A 26,490-nucleotide genomic window follows, 5' to 3' on the forward strand; every position below is an offset into this window, starting at 1 on the left:
ACTAATGATGGTTAAATATCAAAGGAAAACCTGGAGAGCCTGGATATGAGTTCCCTGGTCCAATCACTGGGCATAGTTTGCCCCAGAACAGCAACAGATCAAATATTATTCATTCACAGAACAAAAATTCAGCTTACCTTGCAATGAATTGAAAATTGAGAAGAGGTACAGGAAAGCAAGAGTTAAGGGACCCCAGGCGAAAAAGGCAAAGCCCCATGTCATGCCCAGGAGGAAGGTCAGGCTGACCACGCTGCGGAGGTTCCTCAGGATCTCTTCCTTCAGGCTCCGGTTGGTTCTTTTCCCATTCCTCCCGCAGATTTGCACCATCACCACAATAAACATGGCAACATTCATTAGAAACATGATTCCAAAGTAGCCGGCACAAGTCACGTAAAAGACAACTTCGTTCTTGATCCAGCAGCTGTAAAAAAAATCAGATAAAATAAAATAAAGGATCACTTTTAGTTAATGGAAACTATCCTCCCATTAATCATATAATGAAAGGAAAATGGGCCGATTTCTGATACCACTGATGCAGAAATATAGTGTAAAATGAAACATTTGTCCATTTTCTCTTTGGAAACAGGATGAAGCCCAGAGGTGTCTTAAATGACTATGGCCTATAGAATTAAAATATGAGAAATCTGAAGGTTGTATCACATTTTAGTTAAAACTAGTTTAAAAAGTGGGAACTGCAAAACCATCATGAAAAAGTTCAGACTCAGTACAAAAAAATTCACTGCTGTCATCTCTGTGAAGCATTGAATGCTTTAGAAACAGAATGGGCAAACTTGGCTCTTCAGTGTCAAAATCTCAAGTTTCTGCCACTGGAGCTAAGGAAGAGCTTGAACTTGAATATGACTGGAGAAGAAGCAGGACTTTTGAGGTAGCCATTTGACAGTCAGCTCTAACAGAGAGCTCTAACTAATTCCTCTTGCAGCAAATGGCCTGAATGCTCAGCATGATACTATAATAAAATTTTAAAAATTAAAGTTTTATTTATCATAATGAGGCTTTGCCAGGCAAGGAAAAGAGCACTCACATAAAAAATTTGGCATTTGGAGTTATTATCTGGACATCAAGAGAAGAACATAGAGGACTATTGAACTACATTGGCAAAAGGCTGCTTGATTTACAAAGGAAACTATTTTTATACAAATTCTTTCTTTGCTCTTACCTAGAAAATATACTTTTCATTTAAGACAAACCAAAACAAGTATTTTTATTTTATTTTCATGAAAAAACTTTTGCCAGAGGGATGTTTGTTCTTGGCATTGGGTAGTGCAGATTTCCTTCCAATTTTTCTAACAGCCTTCTCTACATTACAGATTCTAATCATGCATAGTTTTGCCCCTTTTTGCTTGCTTAATGCACCATCAACTTTTCCAAAGCAACTATAAATGCTAAATTTCAAGAGATCAAAAGAAATACTCACAAGTCATCTCCTCCTTGCCCATTTGCATCTCTGCCATACAACTGTTTGCCATAAACATGACTTGCATTTGTATTAGCACTTGCTAAAACAATTGCTATCACCAGAGCTGGCAAACCTGTAACACAAGAAAACTTGTGAGCTGTCAAATCTTCTAAACTTTCAAATTCACCATGCTAAGCTGAATTACTGATTCTCCATCCCTATTACTTTAGTGCACAGCATCCTGAGAAAACTGCACTGAGAAGGTAGAAGGAAACAATTTTTTGAACAGTACAAATATATAGAACTATCAAAGCAATTAACAGGCATTAATGAATAAGGCTTGTAATGTTCTGTGAGGTAGAAGAAGTTTAGTATGTGATAAGGAAATTAAAGTAAAATAATAAACTAAAGTAAAATAATATCCCTTAATTACCCAAAGTTAAATTTGCAGCTGCACACAAGCTCTCATTATATAGTGAAAAGATTAACAAATTATTGCAAAAATGACATCTAGTGGAGGAATGGTATTAGGAATTTTTTGAGGGATCTTTTTATGCTAATGTGAGTTCATAAAGTTGTGTAACTGGGGAACATGAACTTAAACCTGTAATTTCCCCACTGCTTCTCTCAACCACATTATATTATATACACCATATTATATATCTTCTACAGCACTATACATATTATATGTGGTCCCCTTGCTTCTGTAAAGCAAACTATGTATTTTTTAATAAAAAAGCAGAGGGAGTATTTGGGAAAATAGTCAACTGTGCAGAAGAGAAGTCTGCAGAAAGGTACAGCTCACACAAAAGAAATGCATGTTTCCTGATATGCCTTATTTACATGTCTTATCCTTGCTATAACAGAACAGATTCTAAGGGGAAGAGGTTAATTTGCTTTTCCGACCACTCAGTCCTTGTCCTCTGCTGAGGCTGCCAAAGAGGATGCTAGTTGCCAATGGAAAGACATCAATTATCAGCTGGACTGAGGTCAGTGCTCTAGCCGTAAGGTTAATGGCTTTGCATTGTGTTGTATGATTTCAAACACAATATGCGCATTCAGGGAGAAACCACAGATTCCTGATACAGACAAAAATGAAGAATGAAAGTCTTGCTGCCTGAGCCTTGCAGTTATTTTTCAGTATTACTTTTTCCATTTCTGTCCTGCTGTGTACATTGCTTAGGGTAGCCAGGATCTCTTGGTGGTTTAAACACTGTGCTGAATCTCAGAAAATTTTGGTTGTTTCTGATTCCACAATAGGCTTTGTGCTTGTTGGCAAGAAAATCTAAGCTGGAATTAAAGTTTTGAAAGTTAATGCAAAACATCCATAGGCTTTGCAGTAACTGCAAAAATTTCTGCATTCATTGTGTGACACAGTTCTCCATCTCTGACACGGCACTCACATTTCCCCCACGCTCTGGCCTCTTTGGAAAACAAGACCAGTTTATCTGGTCTCTCCAGTCATTCTGGGGCTGGGAGCTGCCCTGGGTGGAGAGTGCCAGTGAGAGTGTATTTACACAGAAGCACACGGGGGAACTCAGTGACAGAGAGGGCTGGCTGCGTGCCGGCACTGCTGCAGGCTGGGGAAGGAAACCACACACTGATATAAATTCTACTCTGTATTTCTGATAGAGAGCTTTTATATAGCAGCATTTACAAAAAGCATTTTATACAGCAGCGTACATCCTATGTAAATATTGCGTCTACTGAACTCACCCCAGCCAATGATGCAAAACTTCAGTATGTATCGCCGTATATACGTGTTGAACACCTTCACTAGAGCAATGTACATGTGAACAGCTTCCAGTCCCATCCATGTAAAGGTGGCCAGAAGAAAAAAGTGCAAAAGTGCAGCTACAGCTATGCAGAGGCCATCAATATCAAAGGATGCAATCCAGCCATCAAGCAAAAAAATCAGGTTAAGAAAAAGCAGGGCTGTGCTCAGATTCATCAGGATTTTGGATGGATAATCTCTTCGTAGCTTCCTAATGAGAGAAACACAGGTGCACATTATTAAGTTGCTGCAATCACATAAACCACCTTCTGCAGTAGGGTTTACCCCTTCACAAAGTCAATAAAAGCACAAGGAACCCCTTCCAGCTGGGTTTGTGCAGTAAGACATAGTGATGTGTATTTCTTTGTGGGACTGTTGAAGGTTTCAGCTGTGTGTGGTGGGGGTAAGCTACCAGTTCTTTGGGTCCATGATGAACTAATTAACTGCTGCAATATTTTAACAACTGATTTTTATATTAAAAAACCCCAAACCTTTAAATTATATATAAACCAGTACTTTTTATTTTAAATGAAAGAAAAAAATGTATAGCTGACCAGAAGGTCCTCTGTGATCTTTTCATTTGTGGCCTTATATGTTAGCTTAGGTTTTGGAATATATTGTCCACTGGATGTGGTTTTCTGTTTGTTTTTAAAGAGGATCTTAGGAAGAACAAAAAACAAGTAATTTTTTTAAACTGATCCCCACTGAAATGTGTGTAATGAGGGCCAGCAAACAATTTCTACCAACTTGAACCAGAACACTATACCATAGGTAATTTAATAAGAATGCAATCATTGAAGATATTTAAAACTTGAAAAGTCCTTTCTTCAGCCCCCCTTCCCCCTCCTGTCCTCAGAAAATTATCCTTCTTTAGCAGCTACTATGTCCTGCCCTGTTACTGTCAGAATGCTTTCTTTGTGTTGACATGACTTCATTTTCTCTTTTCACTGTTCACAGAACTGTGCCACTTCAAAATTTTTGCTTTCTCTTGAGTCACTTTTACACTTCAGCAGGATTTCTGTTGAAATTGTTGTAACACTTCAAATTTATTTTCATTTTATCTCTTACCACTTCTATCTTAAGGGCTATAGAACGTAATTGCTCTAGTTGGAAATTTCTCTTTTTAAATTTGGAACTTGTTATGCTCACATAGGGAAGTTTTTTTTTTAATAAAAAGCCTGTTTGACAATTTAAAAATAACATCTATCTGTTCAATATCGAGAGGATTCTGTCTTGCCAGAAGGAAAATTTTGATACACATTCCCCTTATTCCCTGGCCTGAGCAGTACAACACATTAGAAACTGGAAGAAAGACTCTGAACTTACGTCCCCCCTTGAAAAAGTTTCCACTTTACAATACTGTGACCCTGATTTTGTAGGTTTTATTTTTTTCAACCATGGACTTCCCCTCCTAGGCAAATAAACCACACTAACCACGTAACTAACTTATTTTATTCTGCACATACAGGTACTTCTTTGTGATGTTCTTCACAGAATTAGTACTTACTCAAAGGCAATGTATGTCAGAAGAGTTGCAGCTGAAAATATAGCAGATATTCCACAGCCTATGTAAGTGATAAAGGTCAGGACCTTGGTGTTCTGTGGGTCAATTTGCGTCACGGTTCTCTGCAGGTCCTGTGAGAGAGAAGGAAGAGACGTCGGTCGTAGGCAGGACTTTTGCTGTGAGCACGGCACTCTTTCTTGGTAACGGGTCAAATGAAATTGAAAAGCACTCTGGCAATACCACTGTAACCTTGACACTGGGGTTCATTTTTACTGCGTGTACTTGGTCTACAGTTGTTACACCTCTCACTTCCTTCCCACAGCTCTTCAAAACATTGTGCTGAAAGTATAATAACTGCTGGGAACAGCAGATAGAGCCTGATTCTGATCCTTATAATTCAGTACTAGGAATTGAAATGTCCTTCTCTAGAAAAGTCTCCAGTGTCCAAACTTTTTAATTCTGTTGCTTGCACACAACTCTTTTTCGGTAGATGTAAGATTTAGAAAAATGTAACTTAAAAGTATTCAGACTGAAGTGTGCAACATTGTAGGGAATTTCTGGCCTTTTTGTTATTTGAAGTCCATAGGAGTTAATGTAACTAATAATCTGCAGGTGAAACCAAGGGCTAGATATTGCATTTTGGATTTAGGGTCTGTTTTGATATAAGAACTACACTTTTAAATATATATTGGTCAGAAAAGTATGGATAAAAACAACAGAAAAAAATTTGGAAATGAAGCAGGAACATTCTAAGGTTGGTTTTTTTTTCTGTCTAACTGTAACTCTCACATGGTACCATCTGAGAATGAATGTCAGTGTTATTTCCTTTTGTTAAGGACAAGAAAATTTGAGAATGTTCAGATTTATATCACTGTGGAGAAAATGTGAGCAAACACTAAGAGATTATTATGTCAATTCTACAGTCATTTTCACTGTTGTCCCTAGCAAAACTGGCTAGCAAAAAGAAACATTAAATGCTACAAAACTTTGCATGTTTTGTAAGAAAAGGCAGGAGCTGGTTTTTCTTACTGTCCATACCAGCCTTATATGACAGTTTATTTATACATAAGGAGATTGTTCTTTGGAAATAACTTAGTATCTAAATTAAAGTCAGAAGAAATTATTAAAGTAGAAAAGCAACTAGAGTGGTCAAAACTATTAAAAATCTTTTGGAAAGCAGCCAAAATTCAAAGACCTTCTGCCTTATTTCCTACTGCCACTGAAGCATTCAGGGAAGAGAAGGGGCCCATTGAATGTATCCTAAAGAAAGCCTTTTCTTAATTCTTTTGGGATGAAATGTGGAACAAGACCATACTTTAGCTTGCAAGAAGACACAAAGTTTGCAGCTTTTCATATCTACATCTCAGCATGATGCGACGAGAGCAGTTCCATTAAGAAGGATCTGGAAGGCCAAAGCTGAAAAAGTCAGCGTTATGTGGCTCCCTTGTGTGGTTTAAGTCTTATATGACACTGCCACAAGTTACTTCAAACCCCAAATACTTCCACTTAGGAATTATTCCTGCTATGACCAGGAGCCAACATCTTTTCTGCAGCTATATTTTACAGGCCAAAGAATGTTAATTTCAGCTGGGAAAAAAAAATAAAAAAGTATCAGCCCATTATTGAGCATAAACAACCACCAAAAGTTAGAAAAGATAGCACTAATACATTTTTTCATGTTGGGATTTTTTTTCCTCTGGAAAACATTTCACAAGTGCAAATTGCTGGAGGCTATGCTGCTGAGGCTGAAGTGCCCCATATGGTTCCCTCTTTCATCTCCTGGATAGACACTGCTCTGCCAGCCACCCTATCTGGAGACTTTGCTTAAGGCTCTGACAGAGTATGGGCTGTGTTCTGTACCAGTGCTCCATGAGCAGTCCTTTTCTGAGAGAAGGCCTGTAACATAAGGCATCCCCAAAACTGAGTAAAGCCAAGCAAGCAAACAGCCAATATGGGTTTATGCATTGTGCAAAAGGTGGCACTTCATAGTTTATGACACTAGATAAATCCTGTCAGGTTTGGGAACTAGATTTGCAAGGGACAAGTCAGCCTTTCTGTCTAAGGATGAAAGAGAATTATTGTGCTCCCTTGACTTTTCATCCTTATTACTATTTCTGCTGTCTGGAGGATGTTTTTCTTTCCCTGTTTTTCCCTACAATGAGTCTCTTTTCTTTTTGTTCTGAAAACAGCATTTCTATTTCTCATGCTTTTTCTCCTTTTCTTTTCTTTTCTTTCTTTTCTTTTCTTTTCTTTTCTTTTCTTTTCTTTTCTTTTCTTTTCTTTTCTTTTCTTTTCTTTTCTTTTCTTTTCTTTTCTTTTCTTTTCTTTTCTTTTCTTTTCTTTTCTTTTCTTTTCTTTTCTTTTCTTTTCTTTTCTTTTCTTTTTTTCTTTTCCTCTTCTCTTCTCTCTTCTCTCTTCTCTCTTCTCTTCTCTTTTCTCTTCGCTTTTCTCTTCGCTTTTCTCTTTTTCCCCTGCAAGAAACTTCTCACTTTTGTCAATCTGGAAATTTCAAATAGACTTTCTTATTCACTTGCCTCTTGTTCCACACCTCCTTCCTCTGCTGCAGGTCACTTTTGTCAGATTGTACTGTTAAGGGATATGTCAGAGATACAGATGTCCTGAAACTTAGGACTTAAGATCACTTTTTTTCCTGTCTCTCTAGTGGAAATGTTAGTACTGGGCCTTGGTTATATTAAGTTGGATGTTCTAATATACTATTTGTATTTTGGTATGACTCAGAAGTCTCAATGTCAGGCCTTTTGTGGCATGGTATTTTTAAAACATAGAAAAAGCTCATGGGTACATTTTAATTATTTAAAAAATAATATTTAGCCACTTGTAAAGAATTTAATAATGATAACAATAGTAACAACAATAATATTCATCCTTTGCTAACTTTATTCACTATCTCATTCCTGAATCCTTGTCACTAGCCACTTTTTTATGACAAGATAACTTTATGATAATAAGAGGGGAAATCATGTAGTATTATTATTAAAAATTATATGCAAAAGAAAGATCCCAACTAACAAAAAGGAGAGTTGTCTTGCTACCAGACAAAAGCTGTGTTGCTGTTTTTAGGAAAAGTAACTTGGTGAGCAGTGAGTTTGCCTACCATTAGGACCCCAAAATGTGTGAGGTGGTTGCATAAGCACACAGTTTCATTTTCATTGGACTCTGCATCCACCTGGCAGCCTGCAGGGTTCCAGCCGCCACTGCCACCTGTGGAAATGAAACATGAGAAACTGGTGTCCAGCAAACACATGTCAACATCTCTTTTAGCAGATTTCTTCATCTTGTGCAAATGCAGAAGCGCCTTCTCAAATAGAATGAGCCAACATTAAAAACAACTGGGAGAGAAGCAAGTGTCAGATTTCCTAGTTTCTGCAAATAATCACTCCAGATGAGTGCCCAGAAATGGACTACTGAGCAGAAGCAACAGATGGAGATGTATAATAAAGGCAGGGAGCTTTTTGGTTAGTGAGTAAGATGTGGATCATGCATTAAGACACGCCTTAGTTTTACCCAATAATAAGATGGTTTTAGAACTCCTTTTTCCCCCACTGATGTGATGTCTACACCTGCCTGCCTCCCACTCATCTATCCTCAGGCACATGAAAGCTTTTACAGCCCAGGAGCAGAGGGTCCCACCCTTCCTCTCTACAGCATGTAATGCAGAAGGTCAGAGTGGGTAATCCCAATGATCGCTGGGTGGCCTTAAAAAAATCATGAAATTCTCAACCCAACCCACTTGAAAAGGCCATTCTGAAAAACAAGTATAAAAATTTTAGTTTTAAAAATTAAATGTTAAAAAGTAAAATTTGTTTCTTTGTTAATTTTTTCCCTAACAAAATATGATCTAGTTTTGTGAAATCATTCTTATTCTCTGACTCTTAAAGACATTTTTCTCATGGCTCTTGACAAAATCCAGCATAATTTGGTCTGTAACTGCAAGACAATCAAACACTCAAATTCTCTCAAAATACTGTGAAGAATACTGTGAAGATGTTCCAAAACCACTTAAAATTCTTCTCCACTCAAGCAGCCACTGTGAATAGTTTCCTCCCTCCCTGTGTGTTTCTCCTTTAATGTGATTCTTAAGTTCAGCTTCCTAGCTAGTTTCTATGATTTTTTGCTCATTTTAACCCTCCCAAATTCTTCTCAGTTGCTCTGTCTGTATTTCCTACTTTGAAGTACAAATTTGGATCTTAAATTTTATTTCTTGCAAGACTCTGTGTACTGAACCTCTCCATCCAAAATCCTACAGCTCTATCTGTTTCATTGTTAGCAAGAGAAACATCTCAGCAGTGATCTCTAAAACAGAGACATTTGGAAATTCATCCCAGAGAACAGCTTTGTGCAAAGCATTAAGAGCCTGAGTAAAACATCACATAGAAGTTTTCATTAGTGACCATTCTTTGATGAAGAATGGTCTAAAATGTTGTTTTATTAATGTGAGTCTCCATATGTGACCAAAAAAGGTCACAATCTTACACCTATATAACCCAGTTCTTCAAAAAATGAACAGTTAAAAGAATGGCTAAGAACCATTCATGTGTCTGAGTAGCATTATCATTTAATTTGCTCATACTGACAGAGCAGAGAAAAACTGCAGATATGGGAAAAAAATGGAAAAACGTAATGGAAATTTTAAAATGTTAAATACATTTTCATTAAAACAAAATTTAAAAATGAGGATTTAAAATTTGCTGTTACAAGTAACTATGTTACCCAGAAGAAATGATACACTTCATTGAATAGACTTTATTGAATCCTGTAAGGATCGATTTGGAAGCTAAATAGCCAATACTGTGATCAATTTTAAAACTCAGACATATTTATTCCCCTCATGAAAGAAATTACAGTATTTTCAAACTTACCATTTTTGTTCATATCCCAGAAGACACAGGTAGGTTTAGGATCTTCCTAAAAACAGATGTAAAAGTAGACTTTGTATATCTCTTCAGACATAAATCTTATCAATATTTACAACAGATGTTGCAATGCATATATTTTCATTTAATGGGCAGAAGAATCCAAATCATTAGATTGTTGAAAATTTGCCTTGTGTCAAATTAGAGGTTTTTTTCTGCTAGAAAGACGGATTTGTCCAAATTGCAAAATCTAGAGCACTGCTTCTATGTACTGTTCAACAATTCCTTTCACACATGCTCAGAATAATGAAGTTTTCTTGTCACTGAAGTTATTCATGAATATGATGTCTTTATATAATCTAAATACTTTTACCTGTTTACTTTCTTAGGGCTTCTCCATGAATCCTCTACGTAAAGTGTGAAAATGTACAAATGCCTGCTGAACCCATGTGTAGGTTGTTTTGCCTCACCTTAAAATATTCATTGTAATTCAATGCAAGACAAAGTCAATTGAGCTGTGAAAATTACAAACCAGGCTGTCATTACATAAAAAAATTTACTTAGGTATTGCTTTTTAACATTTTTTTTAATGTTTCAAGTGCTAGTGCATCTTTTGGATTAGATACTGAGAACGGAGTCAAGCTCACACATTTTCTAACTGGAACAGTATGTGCCAAAAGATTGTATTTGGTCTGTATTTCCCTGAAATTACTGCAGTCATCTTTTATAAGTGTGTTCCTGTCCATTCCTCTGATGAAAAACACATAACAACAAAATAATTCCGGGAACTATTAACAAAGCAAATAATGTTTGGTCAAAGAATTTAAGTAATTATGAAGTTACAGTGTAATAATTCATGTCTCTTGTCATGAATATAGTAATTAACAAAGATTTCACCTACAATTATTGGCACAGAAACTACTTCTGAGGGGCAGAATCAATGGTCTTGCAGATAAATGTTAGGTCATGAATGGAGCACAAATGTATGAGGATGGGAGAGATTATTCATTTCTATTTTGTGCTTGCATGCTGTTGTTCTAGACTTCTTAATTTTGATTTGAGTTTGATCTTACTCAAAATCCATCCAGATAAATCAGGTTATAATCTTAGCCTTTACCATATATAATCTGCATTCCTCTTCTTCTGAATAATCAGTCTTGTTTTACCTGAATTTTGGTATGCTTGATTGTAACCTTCACATAATCTTGAAGATCCTGAATGGTTAAGTTTCCAATGCTGCATGCTACCACAAAACTGGTCAAATTGGCAGGATTTTCTGCATCCTTCAAGAGATCAAGAAAAATATACTAAGAGCTTACATGGCACATAACATAAAAGCCAGAGTACACAGTTTCATTTTTGCAGCGTGCCAGAATAAGTAAGTCGTCAGCATTTCTGTACTTTTGATCGCACCATATAAGAACATTATGTTTATAAAATCAAATTATGGGTTAGCCTCATGGAAGCTTTCCTATTTTTCTTGTAGCCATAAACAGGCATAGGCACAATTATAGAGAGAGGTTAGAAGGCAAAGAAAATTATAACTCAAACAGTGTGGCAGATAACAACCCATGATATGATTAGCTCATTTCCCTAAACAAACATGAATGAGCTCACTTATCTTATTGTCGCCACTGTCCTTTAGTAAATGCAAAGTTTTTAGAGAATAAACCATTTTCTGGATATAGTTGTTAAATCACCCTCAATCTTACAATGAATGACTATGAAGTAGTAAACAAATTCAAAGCAATGTTACATACTGAAGGGGATAGCATTTTCTGTAAGGTCTTATTTGATAGGAATTGAAATAGAATTCTGACATTATCACTGACCAGTAGGATTTTTAACCTGCAGCTGACAATTTTCCAGAAGAGGTGGTTTCCTTGGAAACTAATTATTTATTGAAATGGAAGTGCATTAGCAATGCTATTTTCTTTTGATAGGCTTCTATTGGAACCTGCATATTTACGTGCCTGCTTGGAAAGCTTGGTCACTGCCTGTGGCAGATCTTAGGTAAAATAAAGTCTTCTTTTGCCACTCACTTTCCCTCCCAAAATCTGGTCTGCCAAACTCCTGAACCTTTGCTTCCTTCCATTTAGGAGTTTTGTTAACATAACAAGACATCAGGTTTCACCTCAGCACTGGGCTTGTGAGATCCCACCACTCATGAGAGACACAGTGGCTTCTGTTATTAGGTGGATGTTATCCTGAGAAGAATATTCTGTTTCCTAAGAACCATATCTAAGAATTTTCAGACACAGTATTTCAGATTATATTGGAGCTTTGTGGCAAAATTTCCTAAAACCTTAAAAATTGAAGAGGAAAGAAAATGCAAATTTCTAGGCAGTTCTTTAGCATTCAGACAAGAAAAAGTCTCTTGGCTACCACCTACATTTGAACATCTGACAAAGTATATGAAAGTCCTTGGACATATTTCCACAGGCTTCAGTGGATCCTGTCTGTAGCAGATAAGAAAAAAGAGACACAGCTGGTCTCTTTAGTGAAGGCAATTTAATACATTCTTATGTGTGCTTTAAAGTAAAATACAGATTACTACTTATTTAGCCATAAGGCTGTGTTCAGCTGAAGTTCAACAGTTCAGGCATAGATGTTTACACTGAACAAACCTGTGTTTGGTGAAATGAATCCCACCCTGAATAGCTTTTATATAGTCCTCTAAGTAATGGAACCATCTATAATGAATTACAAGCCAAAACTTACTGGAATTCTCTCAGCTGCAATGCAATAACCCACCACCTCCAGTGCTGCAAAGTATGTTTCACTGTTATGTTGAATATTTTTAAGGAAGACAACTAATAGCATTCAGGTATTTGTAATTGCACATGGAAGAAATATGAAATGCAATAAAAATAAAATACTCTTATGCCTAATGGATAAAGTTATTTGTTTTGAGATGGCATGTGGAGTTTATTTGTAGGCCTTATTTTAATCCCCTTTTTCCTTTAACTTCCTTTATTTTTAGACTTCCTAAAAATGTGAGGATTGCACATTTTTACTTCATTGTGTTAAACACATCACCCATGAAGAGTTTGAAAAACACACAAAAAATGAAAGGCATTTTAGTTGCAAATTAAGGTGCAATTTTTATGGTTTTTGTTTTTCAATGGCTTATTAGGTACCACTTAGAAACGCATTCTGGCACCATTAAGGGACACATTCTGACTTCATATGATTTTATGCCATTATGACCAGCCTTCATCTGTATTCTTCTGGGTTTTTTTTTATTAAAGATATTCATCCTGTTTTTCTCAAAAGCAGGCTTAAAATGAAGACAATTTAAAATAAAAATACTTTGGGGTGTATTTCAGAAGGCAACTGTGGGTCATGGGTATTTTCTTGCCTTGATTATCAGAAGAATCTGGATACACTGCCAATAAAAATGATAATATAGGGACAATACAATACTATGGAGTTCTGCGGATGCACAAGAGCCAAAGGTCACTTGAAATACTGATGGGAAAACAAACTGAAGTCTTCTGAGACACATTTTACAGTTCCCCACAAAACAATGTTTCCTTCTTAATTAACTCTTTTTTATTTTTCCTAAATAAGTGTGGTTTTGGTTTTCTTTTTCCAAGCTGCAAACTCTTCCTAATATTTTTGGCACCTACCATGCAGGCAGTATTTACAATTACCATTTGATAAGACCCAAAAAATAAAACATCAAATCTACCTGAGCATGTTTCAGGTACAAGTATTGTTCTCCTTATTCCTATTAAATATGGTATGCTTATGAGAACACAGGTATGAAAAGAATAGTGTATATACATGTGAACAAAAATCCTCTGGCTGCTAACCATCAGCCTGGGGTTTCCAACTGAATATAGAGCAGTCAGCTGGATATGACTGCTAACCAGCTCTTACAAGGAAAGGAGAGTACTTGGCAGTGTTATATGCCAAATTCCCTCCTGACAGAAAAGAACCTGGCTCCACTGAAAATCAAGGAGCTATATTAATGAATTTTAACAGAATTAAAGGCTTTTTAAAAGATTTTTGCTGCTTTCCTCTCATTTTAAGCAGTTGGGATTCAGTTTTCCACAATAAACCCTGAGAAATGGTTTATTTCACAAGTGAGAGGAATTTGCAGTTAAACCACTGACTTCAACTCAGCTTGGGCACTTCAACTATTTTGCTGCTCTGAACATAAGACTATCTTTAGCACCCACATTTGCTGTCATCTTTTAATCCCTGTAACTCATGAAATACTGGGAAAGGATTACACTACAGGAAACTTTTAGCATCTGGCCTTGATTCACCCTATCTGTAGTGACTTCAAGCACATTAATGCTTACCTGAAAAAGACCATTTTTATTGAAGAAAGTAAACTGAGCCCTGGATATAACTTCAAACTCATCTTGACTTAAATTCTTCAGTAAACTTGGTGGCAGAACAACGGAAGCGATGGCACTTGTCTGATCCTTGTCAAAATCTATCTGTTAAATAAAAACAACAGGAGAACATGTTCAGACAATAAAGAAACCATCTGTTGTCCCCAACTGGGTTCACACTCTTAAACAGAAATATCTAGATATGGGACTAGAACCAATCAACACTAAAATGACTTGTGTCTATGTAAGAGTTGATACAATAAATAAACTTTTTAAAGGCTAGGGAGGTTTCCCACTTTTCCAGCATGAGATCAGCCTTCTGATACAAAAAGATATTAGATAAAACCAACGAAGAAACAAAATCCTCCACTGCTATAATGATGATTTGGAAACAATGAGATGGTAATTATGACAGTCATAACCATTTTTAGTAGCATTCAAGATACTTTTCCTCACAGCAAACAATGTTGAGAACTAAAAGATATCCTCTGAATCTTTATTAAATTGTATTAGTTGGCTTGATGTGCACATCTAAAATAATTATCTTATGAGCTTTTATAGTTTCTCTGGAAAGGAGATATAAAAATTATTAGTGTCAGTTTTCCATATTTATTGTGCTATGCAACACAAAAAAAGACACTTTCTGACATCATATAAACGTAATGTTTATTGGCAGTGTATCAGAAATCTAAAAGCCCTCTGTGGCCCAGGAACATAACAAGTGAGTAAGAAATAGAAGAGGATGCAACCCTGCATTTTATTAGCAATTCTGTGACTGATCACTTTCCCACCATGGCCTACTGAAGGTGTGCCACCATATCCATTGAAGGAAGGGGAGCAAGCCAGCTCACAGTGGCTCTATAGTAAAAGCACTTCAGAATTTTACTGTGAGATGTGAGATATGGGAACTCCCACTACTGACTTCCCCAGAGGCATCCTGGCCATGTACTTATGCCTCTCACGGACAATTGCGTCATTCTAAAAGCACCATTAGCTAATAGAAAGTTAAAAAGTCATAGGCTATTGACAGATTATTCACCCTTGGAAATCAGTAAGAAGTAGCTCACAGACATCTCCTGACAGGGGTAAATGCAGTTCAAAACCAGGTTTTCAGAGGTTGATTCTGCCACAGTAAACAGAAAGTGTGTACGTGATAAAGATGTCCCATTAGGCACTGTCTGCAAATAGAGTAGAAGAGGCTTCTCCAAAGAAGCATGGATATATTACAGGAACAATTTAATAATATGAATCACCAAAACCTAACTTAGTCAAAGTTTTGGCAAGAAACATAAAGACACAGGGGACTGAAATAGAATCTTTCCAAATTGCCATGGATAAATTTGCTTGGTATCTACTTTAAGAAAAAAATAGTAAAAAAAAACCTGGAAACATTCTGACATACAGCTTGAAGAGTTTAATGTTCCCTGATGAGCCTAGGATAGATCATCACATCACTGGTGAAAAACGTGGGCTTTCACAAGGGAATCTCCCTTCAGCAGGGATAGAAAGTATCTTTCTGACAGGCATGGAAAATATAAACAGTGCCCACAGCTGCTGCAACTTTTCTGGTAGGAAGGATGCTAAGAATTCTCGATCAGCTGTTGGAAATGTGAAAGTCTGAGAAGAAGCTCATGTTCCAATAGGAACAGTATAAATAATTTGACGGAGTTTGGATTTTATGATTATTTAGACAGTGCTGTAATAAATGATTCCTGGACGAGAAAATTCCTGGATGTCCTCAAGCCACAGATGGTAATTCCTGTTCTATGTATGATCATCTAAAACCTGGCTTCAGAATTTTCCTTTCCTCTTTCCATAAATAAAGGATGAAATCTGCAGGAGAAACATTCCTTTGATAACAAAGAACTATTCAGCTTCACAAACAGCTATTGAGCTTCATTATTATGAGAGCTAAACAAAAGTAGATTTACAATCACCAAAAATTCTGGATAGAATTGATTCAAAGGAATTTTAGCTAAAATAGATAAGAATATAGATATGTGAAAACTCAAGTACATTGAATCTATTTTTATCTATCTAAACAAGCATTTGAGTTTTGATCCAAAGTCTACATATATGCACAAGTCCTAAAGCCTACTATATTACTACTACTTTTTCTAGGAAGTAGACATTTTTCTGTCTTCATTCTTGTTTTGATTTTTACAGTATATAGTATCTTATAAAATGATCAGACATTTATTAGGATTGTTGTGTTGTCAGTTTGTAGCAGGAATTAATTTGTTTCCACTTATACTCTAGTGATTAGTCTTTAACTGTTTTTATAATGCCATATTTTGTTGAATTCAGTTTTAGTTCCTCTGGCCTAAATGATAGCAGATTTTTTCTCTTTCTGTGTAATATTTTCTGTGTATTTTTCCAAGTAAAACTCACTGTACTTGAATGGTTAAACACCCAGGAAACTGAGATTACATTCCCTCTGTCACAAACTTCCTATTTAACTGAAAAAATTAAATTGCACTGCATTTTCAAAAGCTTTTAGGTGCCTTAAGATGAAGACAGGCATGAAGTGAAATTTATAAATTTTTAGCACCTCATCACTACTGATTTCAAAAGAACCTTTGGAAAATCCTGTTGGTGCTCATGTGCTTCTCAAGCACTGTTTCAAATTTTAAGATGTATGGTTTTTTTTCTATTTGTGGGAAAAAAAGCAAAGAAAAAATATTTTTGAGGTGATGATAAATATCTTAACTATAGTATCCTGTCTAGATAATGTAGCACTGGAGACCTTCCTAAATTTTGTGTGATCTCTGTTCGTTTTATTTTGACTGTCTAGGCTGGTCAAGCTCCACATGAATGACTTGAACTGCCTCAGCTACCCTAAATTGTACAAGCCAATCAACCTATATGTGGACAACTGGATTAGACTTAGGTTTCTTTTAGCACTAAATATTTAAACTGCACTGGAAGGCTGAAGAACTATTGTATCTGCAGAAATCTATATGTAGATAACTATATATAGGTGTCTTATTTTAAAGCTGAAAGACATCAAAAGAGTTGTTAGATATTGTACAATGGTCAGTACTGCTGATTGTTAAAGGTTATTTTCCTTTCTCACTAGTAAAAAAAAAAAACCCACAAAACTAAAAAAAAGGTCAAGTGTGTTGTGGATTTATAAGTCAAATTACTTTTTATCTGCATGGAATGTGAGTTTATCTGTGTTTCCTGTCACTCAAGGAAATACTACATCAATCTGTTATCTGTTTGGATGATTGTAGGAAAAGGAAATAAAAGCAGGGGGAGAACTGGGAGTTGTAAGTGGATTTATAGGAAACACAGTAAACACACTTGGAACAACAGGCACATTTTATGTTCAAATACAGCTGCTTGTTCTGTACCTGGAAATCAGATGCATTATTCTGTGGACTGACGCTGAAAGCACCACCTTTGAATGAAGTTGAATTTATAGAAGACACTCCTAGTGCCAGATTTCGCGTTGAAATACTCATGGATGGTCCAGCAAAATGGATCTTTAAAGCCAAGGCATCAATAGTTTTTAGAGCTCTAAAAACAGAAATAAAAATTACTCTGAAAACTGAATACAGAAAAAACCCCCTCCTACGCTCTGCATGCTCTTCACATAACAAGATGATCCTCTTGTTACTGTGTTTCTATTACCCATCTGTGTATCCACAAGAAGACTGTTGGACTGTAAATTTATGCACCTCTCTTGAAGACAAAAGCTTCTGACTGACAGAAACTGTGTGACTACATATCACTGGTCCTGAAATAATTTTCCGACAATACTTATATCTATGCTGTGTCATGTATCAGAAGACTTCTTTTCCATCCAAATACGTTGTCATGCCCACTAAAAGAAGAAATATTTGTGTATCTGTTTTGGAAAATTGTTTTTGATGGAAATCAGAAAACTGTGATTTTCTGGTTTGTCTATACATGGAAGAATGAATCCTTACAGGCTTGCAGTTTGCTCTCAAAAGCTTTTCTCAAGCGCAGAAATACTTACTCTGAAGATGAGGCTGCCAATACACTGTCTGAACTGGCTAGAATATTGGAAAAAATTGTCACCACGGTAGAACCCAGAGATTCATCAATTTCTTCATCGTTCACTATTTTTTTCAGCTTCTGCACAACGTCATTTACTTTGTCTGAGGTCAGCTGCTGCCCCTCACCAGTGAGATTCAGAAGCTGATTGGCAATATCTGCTGCATTTTCTGTGAGCATACAGAATTGAGCAAAAAGAGAAAATAATGCATTACAGTCCTGAAGTAGTCCAGAAATATAAATTTTTATCATCACTGTTGAAAGCCAGGGTATGTTCTATGGTATATATAATGAACATAGAATTTAATCATTTTGTCAAACTTATAATTTATTTTAAAAGTATATAGGATGTGCTGATTATATACTATACTCACTGGCTGCGTCTTTCTTTGTTTTGATTTGAGTTTGTAAATCAGAACTATTATAGAAAGGGGTGATTGAATGAAAATGAATAGTATCTCTGTTTTTTCCTCCTTATGCTTTCTTTTCTTTTTCACTGGGAAAAAGTTTCACTCTAGCAGTGAAACAAATGCATCCAAAGTCTATTACTGAAAAAGTGTTCACTCTTTTAAGCTTTCTGAAGAAAGTCTGACCCCCTTGCAAATGCTTCAGTTCTTCCAGAGGATGCTACTCTTGTCAGAGGCCTAGCAAGAACAACACACAAGCAAATTTCATTACAAGAATCTTCCTGATAAGGAAAGATGGATAGCATGTCCAATGGCAAAACATGTTAAACTGTAATTTCAATGCCACCTGGACAGAAAACTAATATAAACACTAACCTTTAGCAACTTCAAAATATTTGAGATCTAATGGAATTTGCAAATAAGATTTTGAAAGATCAGCCTTCTTTAGTTTGCAACTGGCTGTGGGCTGTTTTTTATAACACATTTTTCTGATATATTTACTGTGAAATGTTCATTTTACATGCCATGATGTTTTTCATATAATCTTACTGCACGTACTCAGGTAGCCAGGCTCCCTAGGACACCAAAAGAGGCTTCTCCAAGACAGCAATTCAGAAAAAGAGCTTACTGCAGGTGCTCTGCATATTATACATATGACTGTATAATTCTCTTCACTAGCTTTAGCACTAAAAAAGGGACCATAACATTGTTGTCCTCTTATTTTATTACTCTTTCATGGCCAAAATGACATAAAAGGGTATTTTAGAAACAGAGAATAAATCTGCAAGTATCTGATTGTAAGTCCAGTGAAGAGAGCAGGAACCTTTCTCCTGGCAGGCGTTCAAAATATTTAAAAATTTGTCCTAACTTGAATATCAAATAGAGGTAAGATACCACCTTCCTTTACTCTTGATTAAATTGCCTGAGGAGTTTGATTTAATTCAGTAATTGGTTTCCAGAGCTCTAAACGGGTGAGCTGAATTGAACTTGGGTGCACTTCCCCAGAGCTGAATTATTTACTTTGCACTGATTTTTTAGAAAGATTTTTAAAGAACTTAGCATAAAGAGAAAATATATTCTTCCAAAGACCAACACTAATATACCCACCTGTGCAATTTCTAAGATCAGGTTGACCCCAGTATGACGTATAATTCTGCAGACCCAAATAGCTTAAGAGGGAAAATGAGAAAATTCACATGAAATATCATAACAAAATTACATAAATATTTCATAATTCTTATGTAGGTTTCACAGTGGGTTACTCTTCTCAATTCCCAATATTCATAGCAACATGGCCCCTAGTGAAACACAATATGTATACTTGACAGTGAAAATATATGATTGATTAAATTATAGTGCTGAGAGGAACTCCAGTTTTTAGCAGAAATTCTGGCCTTGTATTTCAGGAAAGACCCAAATATTGATACAAACTATTATGCCACTATTATGGCCTAGTCATATGCTGTTTCTATAATTTCTCCTTGATATAAATGGCTTTGATCTAGTCAATAGCAAGACATACTGCCTCTCATAAGAGCAGGCACAGGAGCCATGTGAAGGTATAAATTTATGCCACCAATGAAAACTAGGGTAAGTAACTATTGGATCCAGGTCCAAAGTTAGGGGCAGATATAAAGATTCCTTTTTTGTTGTTGTTTTTTAAAGCCTTACCATAGCAAAATACAGAATCACAGAATGGGTCAGGTTGGAAGGGACCACAGTGGGCATCTGGTCTAACCGCCCAGCTCAAGCAGGGCCATCCCAGAGCACACGGCACAGGATTGAGTCCAGACCGTTCTTGAGTAATTCCAGTGAGGGAGACTCCACACCCTCTCTGGGCAATCTATTCTAGTCCTTGGTAACTCACACAGTAAATAAGATCTTCCTCACATTCAGGTGGAACTTCTGTGCATCAGTTTCTGTCTGTTGCCCCTTGTCCTATTGCTTAGCACCACTGAACAGAGCCTGGACCAACCCTCTTGACACCCTCCCTTCAGACACTCATAGACATTGATGAGGTCCCCTCAGGTGTCTCTTCTCAAGGCTGAACAGGCCAAGCTCCCTCAGCCTTTCCTCATAGGAGAGATGCTCCAATCTCTTAATCATATTTGCCACCTTGTAAAAATGGCTCCAAAATTAAAAACGCTTTTGCCTCAGTTTCTTTAAAGACAATCATGCTGTCACAGCATGGAAAAGGAAGGATGGTAAATGGGAAAAATTTATCCCTTTGCTCAGCACATGATAAAATAACATTATTCTTCAGCTGATCACATTTATTGTAACAGCACAGGTAATCATCTACTGTGGAATGCAGATGATTAGAAGAGACTTTTAGGAGAGCTTCCTCTTCTCTCCACACAAATCTCACCGCCTTCCATATTGGCAAAAGCTGTTGGAGGCAGAAGAAAGGAAGGCACAGCACAGGGCAAACATAGGATCCTTTTTTTTTTTTTTTAAATGAGAAATGCTGTACACAATCATTTGTAGACCACAAATGAATATTAAAGATAAGCAATACTTGGACAGCAAAGGCCAGAAACCCTAATTTTTAATGATTCTGAGGCTCTGACATAAAAACCAATTTGATTTCTGCCCTACTCACTCTACAACAAAAGTTGGTCAGTCAGAATCAGTTCTTGTACAAGATTAGGAGGCTGAGGAAGTGAGTTATTTAAGTATAATGCGGGTTGCTTTCCTGTTTGGAACTGAAACTCAAAGCTGATTCATATCCATGTTACCATACTACTTGGAAAAAGTAAGAGATCTGGTCTTCTCAGAACATGTTCCAGATGCAATGTGGGTGGATAAGACTAATATATTGCATTTAATAGTAATCATCCTAAATACTGAAAGAATTAATTAATATTGCATCATTATAACCATGTTTATGGCACTAAAAGGAGATCAAAGCCATAATGTTTTGGTAATATATAAACAGAAGTAATAATATTCCCATTTTACAAATGGGAAATGGACATAAAGAGTCAAAGTCTTTTGTAGGTGTTTGCAAAAAACCCTTTACATTAGGGAAAATTTCTTAAACCTTAAAAACTCAAGTTCAAATCTTTAAGCATAAGATTATCCTCACCTTCAATTATGACTTACTACTGGCAAAACATTTGTTTCACAATTTCTTTTACTCTTCCCCTAATGAGATTAGGTGTTTGGGATTAAGCCAAATACATGGCTCATCTTCATAGAATCTTATTCTAATTCTTACACAAGTTACATAGTAGTGGTGGAGTGGTAGCAAATTTGAAGCTTTGGGTATGGTAACATAAAGGCCATGGCCAAGTGCAAGGTCCTGCATGTGGGTGAGGGCAATCTCAAGCACAATTAGAGACTTGGGAGGGGAAAAGATTAAAAGCAGCCCTAAAGAGAAGGACTTGGGGATGTTGGTGGAAGATGCAGTCCAGAAAGCCAACCACATCCTGGCTGCATCCAGCCGCATCCACCTCTGGGGCCTGCAAGATAAGAAAAATGTGGACTTGCTGGATCAAATCAAAGGAGGCCCACAAAAATGATCAGAGGGCTGGAGCACCTCTCCTGTAAAGAACCTGATAGAGTTGGGGTTGTTCATCCTGGAGAAGAGAAAGCTCTGGGGAGTTTCCAGCACCTAAAGGGGGCTACAAAAGATCTGGAAAGGGACTTTTTTACAAGAGCATGTAGTGGCCAGACAATGGAAAATGGTTTTAAACTGAAAGAGATTAGGTTTCAGCTAGATATTAGACACAAAGGTTTTTACTTTGAGGGTAGTGAGGCACTGGCACAAGTTGTCCAGAGAGGTTGTGGATGCCCCATGCTTGGAAGGGTTCCAGGCCAGGATAGATGGGGCTCTGAGCAACTTGGTCTAGTGGAAAGTGTCCCTCCCCATGGCATGAGGGTTTAGAACTAGATGATCTTTGGGCTCCCTTCCAACCCAAACCCATTCTATGATTCTGTGACTTGAGTAAAACAGTTTCATTCTGTAAGAAGATTTTATTGTTATAGTCACCTTAAACATGTATTAATTGTGGGCCTCAATATGCCCTACAGAAGTGGTAGATGAGTTTTTTCTTATCAATGAAATACAAACTATTACTGCACCTACCTAATCTCTCATGGTATAGAAAAAATCTTCCTGAAATACAATACCAGCCAACAACAACCATTATATATAACTAAATAATAACTATACATAACCAGAAAGTTGTATCAGAAACAACTCAGATTCTCAGATATTTGAACACCTACCAGGTTCTTGATGCAGTCTGAACTGAGCTCCCATGGCAAAATGTGAAGTTGGTCACAGTAGGCCTGGTATCTGGCCAAAAATAGTTTGGAGGGTTTTCTTCAGCTAAACATTTTTCTGTAAAAATGAGTATATGAGTGTAAATAGTAAATTTCTTCATCTAATCATCTTCCATTTGTTGTCCTCAGCTCATCAACGGGCCTACAGCACAAAATTGTCCTAAAATGAAATACTTGGTTGTTTGCAATAGAGTGGCAATAGAGGGGCGCACAGCAGGGGATCATCCCTGCTGCTGCTGCTCAAAGGTAAGACTTGAATGTGTATGCTGCATCCATCGGCACTCCAGCAGCCTCCACCTCCTCCCTCCCAAAGGAAGGACAATCTTTGGTAGAAGCTGAATGAGATGAGATGAGAGCTAAAAGAAGATTGATTAAGGGCAACTGTTGTCAGAAACACAAACACCATTGAGAAGTGGAGATGAGGGGCCTTGGAGGTCCAAAATGTCTCATTTTAGCTCTGGCTGTAAAGCATATTTTGTTATCCTCAAACCACAAGAGGAGCTGTCAGGAACCTCCAAGCCTCTTTCAACCAGACAGCAAGACATTGACTCAAGCAATTTGGACAACTTTGCATTAAAAGTGGTATTTTGAGCATGGCTCTTTGAGATTAGTGGAACAACTGGGTTTATAGGGACAATTTAAAATCTGAAACCATCACACTGTTTGGAAATGTGTGATTATTTTAACACAGAAGATGCTTATTTATGAACAAGCAAAAAAAACCATTGTGTAACAAAGCTGAACACCACTTACCCACTGGATCAACATCCACAGCGTGAAGTTGATATCCCTCTTCCATGGTTCGATTATTACTTATGAGCTTCTGTCGGATGTCTTCCTCTTCTAAATTGATGTTGTTGGTAGAATTATAAACCAGAAGAGCCAAAGCACTAAAACTGCAAAGAAAATTATCCAAGTGTTTCAGTTAGGCCAAATGTGTGGAAATAAAAATATCTGACAAACTCTGGTTTTCTGAGTATGGAACAGTGTCACCAAAACAGTGTTGCTCATTATCTGTAAATTAGTATTTTTGTATATATAGGGCCATGACAAGAAAATATGGCTGGGAAATTTCATCTTCTAGTTACCTTTAGAAAGCATCTCATCAAAAGAGCTAAAAAATGTTTTCAGAAGAGTTCAGAAGATGAAACCATAGAGTTATGAGTTCTAAATGGGCCGTAATCAATTCTAAACATCTGGTTGCTAATGGCTTAGGAACTTAAGAGCTGATTCCTCCCACCTCACAAAACTTGTCAGGGTGGGACAAGTCATCCTCCAGAGGATCCACCTCTACATTGACTACAGAGAAAGACCAGGAGATTAACAAAGAACAGATGCCTAACATTTAAATCTCTCAAGTTTTTTTATGGAGTGAAAAACACCCTGACATACTTCTGAAGCTTTTAGTCATAATTAGGAAAGCTGAGTTCCTCAGATGACTAATCGGAGTTTGAGCACTAATAGCTGTTTCTGTATTGTAGCCCACTGCTACTTTCTTGGACATCAGAAGTAGTTCAAAGAGCCCAAGACTCTTTCCTGTGAACAAAATAAAACAGGCCCCACCCTTGTCCAAAAACATTGCTTTTCTGGAAGGGAAATCATGAACAGCAAACCAGTTCTAGCAGGACACAGGAAATAAGCCCAGAGTGGAAGGCACAGAAGTTTCCTCCTGGGACAAAAGGAAATATTGGAGATGAGAGTATGTTGGTACCCAAGAGCATTGCTTGGCTCTGGCTAGTAGGAGGTAAGCCTCTAAAGCATGGAACATTGGATGTCCATGGAAGCCAAAATGTGGAAAAAAGGAAAAAGCAAACATGCTTTGGGCTGTCTTCATCTTAGCCTTGCCCTTGGATACCCATCAGCCTGAATAAAGACAGACCTTTGGAGTGTGTGAGCTGTTCCTGGCAGCGTGGGGAGCAGCGGCACTGCCAGCACACATACAGTGAGCAGAGCACACACCCATGAGGGGTGCTTTCACCTGTGGCCCCCTGTGCACGAAAGCAACAGTGAGCTAATGGGGCTTGTGGCCTACGGGATGAAAAGCAGCAGAAAAAAATCTGTAGGGGTGCTGAAGAGGGCCAGTAGGGTTTTCAGGTACTCCTTCCTAGACAGACCAGGACTTCAACTAAAAAAATCTTTCAGAAAGACATCCCCATGATGACAGCTCAGAACTGCACTTTCCAGATGTGTCTAATTTTCTTGACATATTCACTGTTTTACTGGTTACATGTTGCTGGAGAAGAAAGATAAAAATGTGACCACCTGCAGGCTTGGCTTTCTCCTTTCCCAGGGGATGTATTTTAGCAGAGAAATTCCAGCTATCTCAGGCCAGGTCTCTCCTTCCCTGCTCCCAGAGATACCGAGTTCCTCCTAACATTCCTTTGGTCTCTGTGGGGTGTTTAACATCTATATGGCAAAGAGCCTCAGTAGGGTGGATATGCATTAGCAGGCTTTTTCTGTATACCTCAGATGTGTTACAAGCACAAATTTATTACCGCATTTATTTTTAGCAGAAGTATGGAAATTGCCTACGGGATTGCCAATTCCTTCAGCCCTCCAGTACTTCAGCCCCAGAGTCTCCTGGCATTTAACCATCTTTCCTAAAAGATTCTGGCTCCAGTCATCTATTCCCTTTACTTCAGAAGAGGAAAACTTAATATACTGATGCCACTCCCTACCTCAGCACTCTGGCTGCAGAACAGACATTCTGAACAGTCACCACTACTGCTTAGCTGCCTGTTTTAGGATTCCCAACTAACCAAAATTATATTTAGTATCCATACCTGTGAGGAAGGACAATGCCAACAAAATAGAAGGGACAATGATAGATGAGGTAGAACTGGTTGCAGTTATACTGAAAAATTACAGACAAAAGTATTGATTGTGAAGCACTGGCAAAAAGAATCCCTTAAACCAATCTGTTGTTTTCTGAGAAATTCTTAAAGCACAAGTAATGTATAGTGTATAATAAGAGCCTACTCCATAATATGATGAAAACAATTTCTACAAACTTTTCAGAATGACTCATGCTAGCTTCCCAGACTAAATAAATACCTTTTAACTTGACAGCTGACGCAATATGAAGTTCAGTGCTTCCTTCCACTTTTGTCACACTCAGATCCCAGAAGAAAACATTATAATGGTGAAGAGCAAATTCTCAATTTGGGAAACAGTAGGCCTGCACTTAAATAAATGGCAACGCTGCCATGCTCTGCTGGTGTCACTGGATTTGCTACACCCAACTTTAAATCTTTTATTGTGTGACATATAAAGGCAGATAGAGTCTCACAGCAGCAATCAATTACAAATTCCACATCATCTATAGTAACCTGTACTGCCAACATTACTGCCATCAATATAATTTTAAAAAATTGACAGTGGTGTAGGTAAACACAACAGGGATTAGTACGCTTCTCTTTTCTTTGACTGAAATGGTGACAGCTGGAGCAAGCAGAAAAGCTTGGGAAGACCAGTGTCTATCCCACTTTGTCCTGGTCTGTTGAGCTAACCTGGTTCAGAGAGAGGAATTTACGAAGCTGCATCCTCATCAGAGGCACAGGAGGCAGTGGTGGAGCCTATGCTGCCATGGCCCGGACCACAAAGCCAGCTTTCTTCTCCGGCAGCGTGACTCAGAGCTATTCCAGGACAGCGTGCCTACACACGGGCTGTGGTCGCGCTGCTGTGCCCTGCAAGGAGCCCGGAGGAAGGATTAACAAACCACGGGAACCCTGCACAGGCTGCCTTGCACCTAGGGAGATGCAGCTGGTAATTAGCAATGCACATTTCTCCTTTCTGTTGTACTAGACAGGCTGAACTAATACTGAATTACTGTTGTTGTCTAACTGTTTCACA

At 37.5% G+C, this 26,490-nt stretch overlaps 1 protein-coding gene across 9 annotated transcripts in view; it reads right to left on the reverse strand.

Annotated features, from left to right (window-relative positions):
• Positions 1 to 26,490, reverse strand: part of ADGRG6 (adhesion G protein-coupled receptor G6) — a 111,076-nt gene that overhangs the window by 12,796 nt on the left and 71,790 nt on the right. For all 9 annotated transcript variants that reach the window (XM_038131054.1, XM_038131048.1, XM_038131052.1 and 6 more), the window contains 13 exons: positions 23,392 to 23,534; positions 22,582 to 22,696; positions 19,456 to 19,517; positions 17,904 to 18,111; positions 17,275 to 17,440; positions 13,883 to 14,023; positions 10,736 to 10,852; positions 9,576 to 9,621; positions 7,811 to 7,917; positions 4,699 to 4,826; positions 3,134 to 3,402; positions 1,436 to 1,550; positions 138 to 421 (listed from right to left, as the gene is read on the reverse strand). In XM_038131054.1, the coding sequence (XP_037986982.1) occupies positions 138 to 421; positions 1,436 to 1,550; positions 3,134 to 3,402; positions 4,699 to 4,826; positions 7,811 to 7,917; positions 9,576 to 9,621; positions 10,736 to 10,852; positions 13,883 to 14,023; positions 17,275 to 17,440; positions 17,904 to 18,111; positions 19,456 to 19,517; positions 22,582 to 22,696; positions 23,392 to 23,534 (1,901 nt within the window). The remainder of the gene's footprint in view (positions 1 to 137; positions 422 to 1,435; positions 1,551 to 3,133; positions 3,403 to 4,698; positions 4,827 to 7,810; positions 7,918 to 9,575; positions 9,622 to 10,735; positions 10,853 to 13,882; positions 14,024 to 17,274; positions 17,441 to 17,903; positions 18,112 to 19,455; positions 19,518 to 22,581; positions 22,697 to 23,391; positions 23,535 to 26,490) is intronic.

This window comes from Motacilla alba, chromosome 3 (genome assembly GCF_015832195.1).
Source record: "Motacilla alba alba isolate MOTALB_02 chromosome 3, Motacilla_alba_V1.0_pri, whole genome shotgun sequence".
Taxonomy (NCBI): Eukaryota; Metazoa; Chordata; class Aves; order Passeriformes; family Motacillidae; genus Motacilla; species Motacilla alba.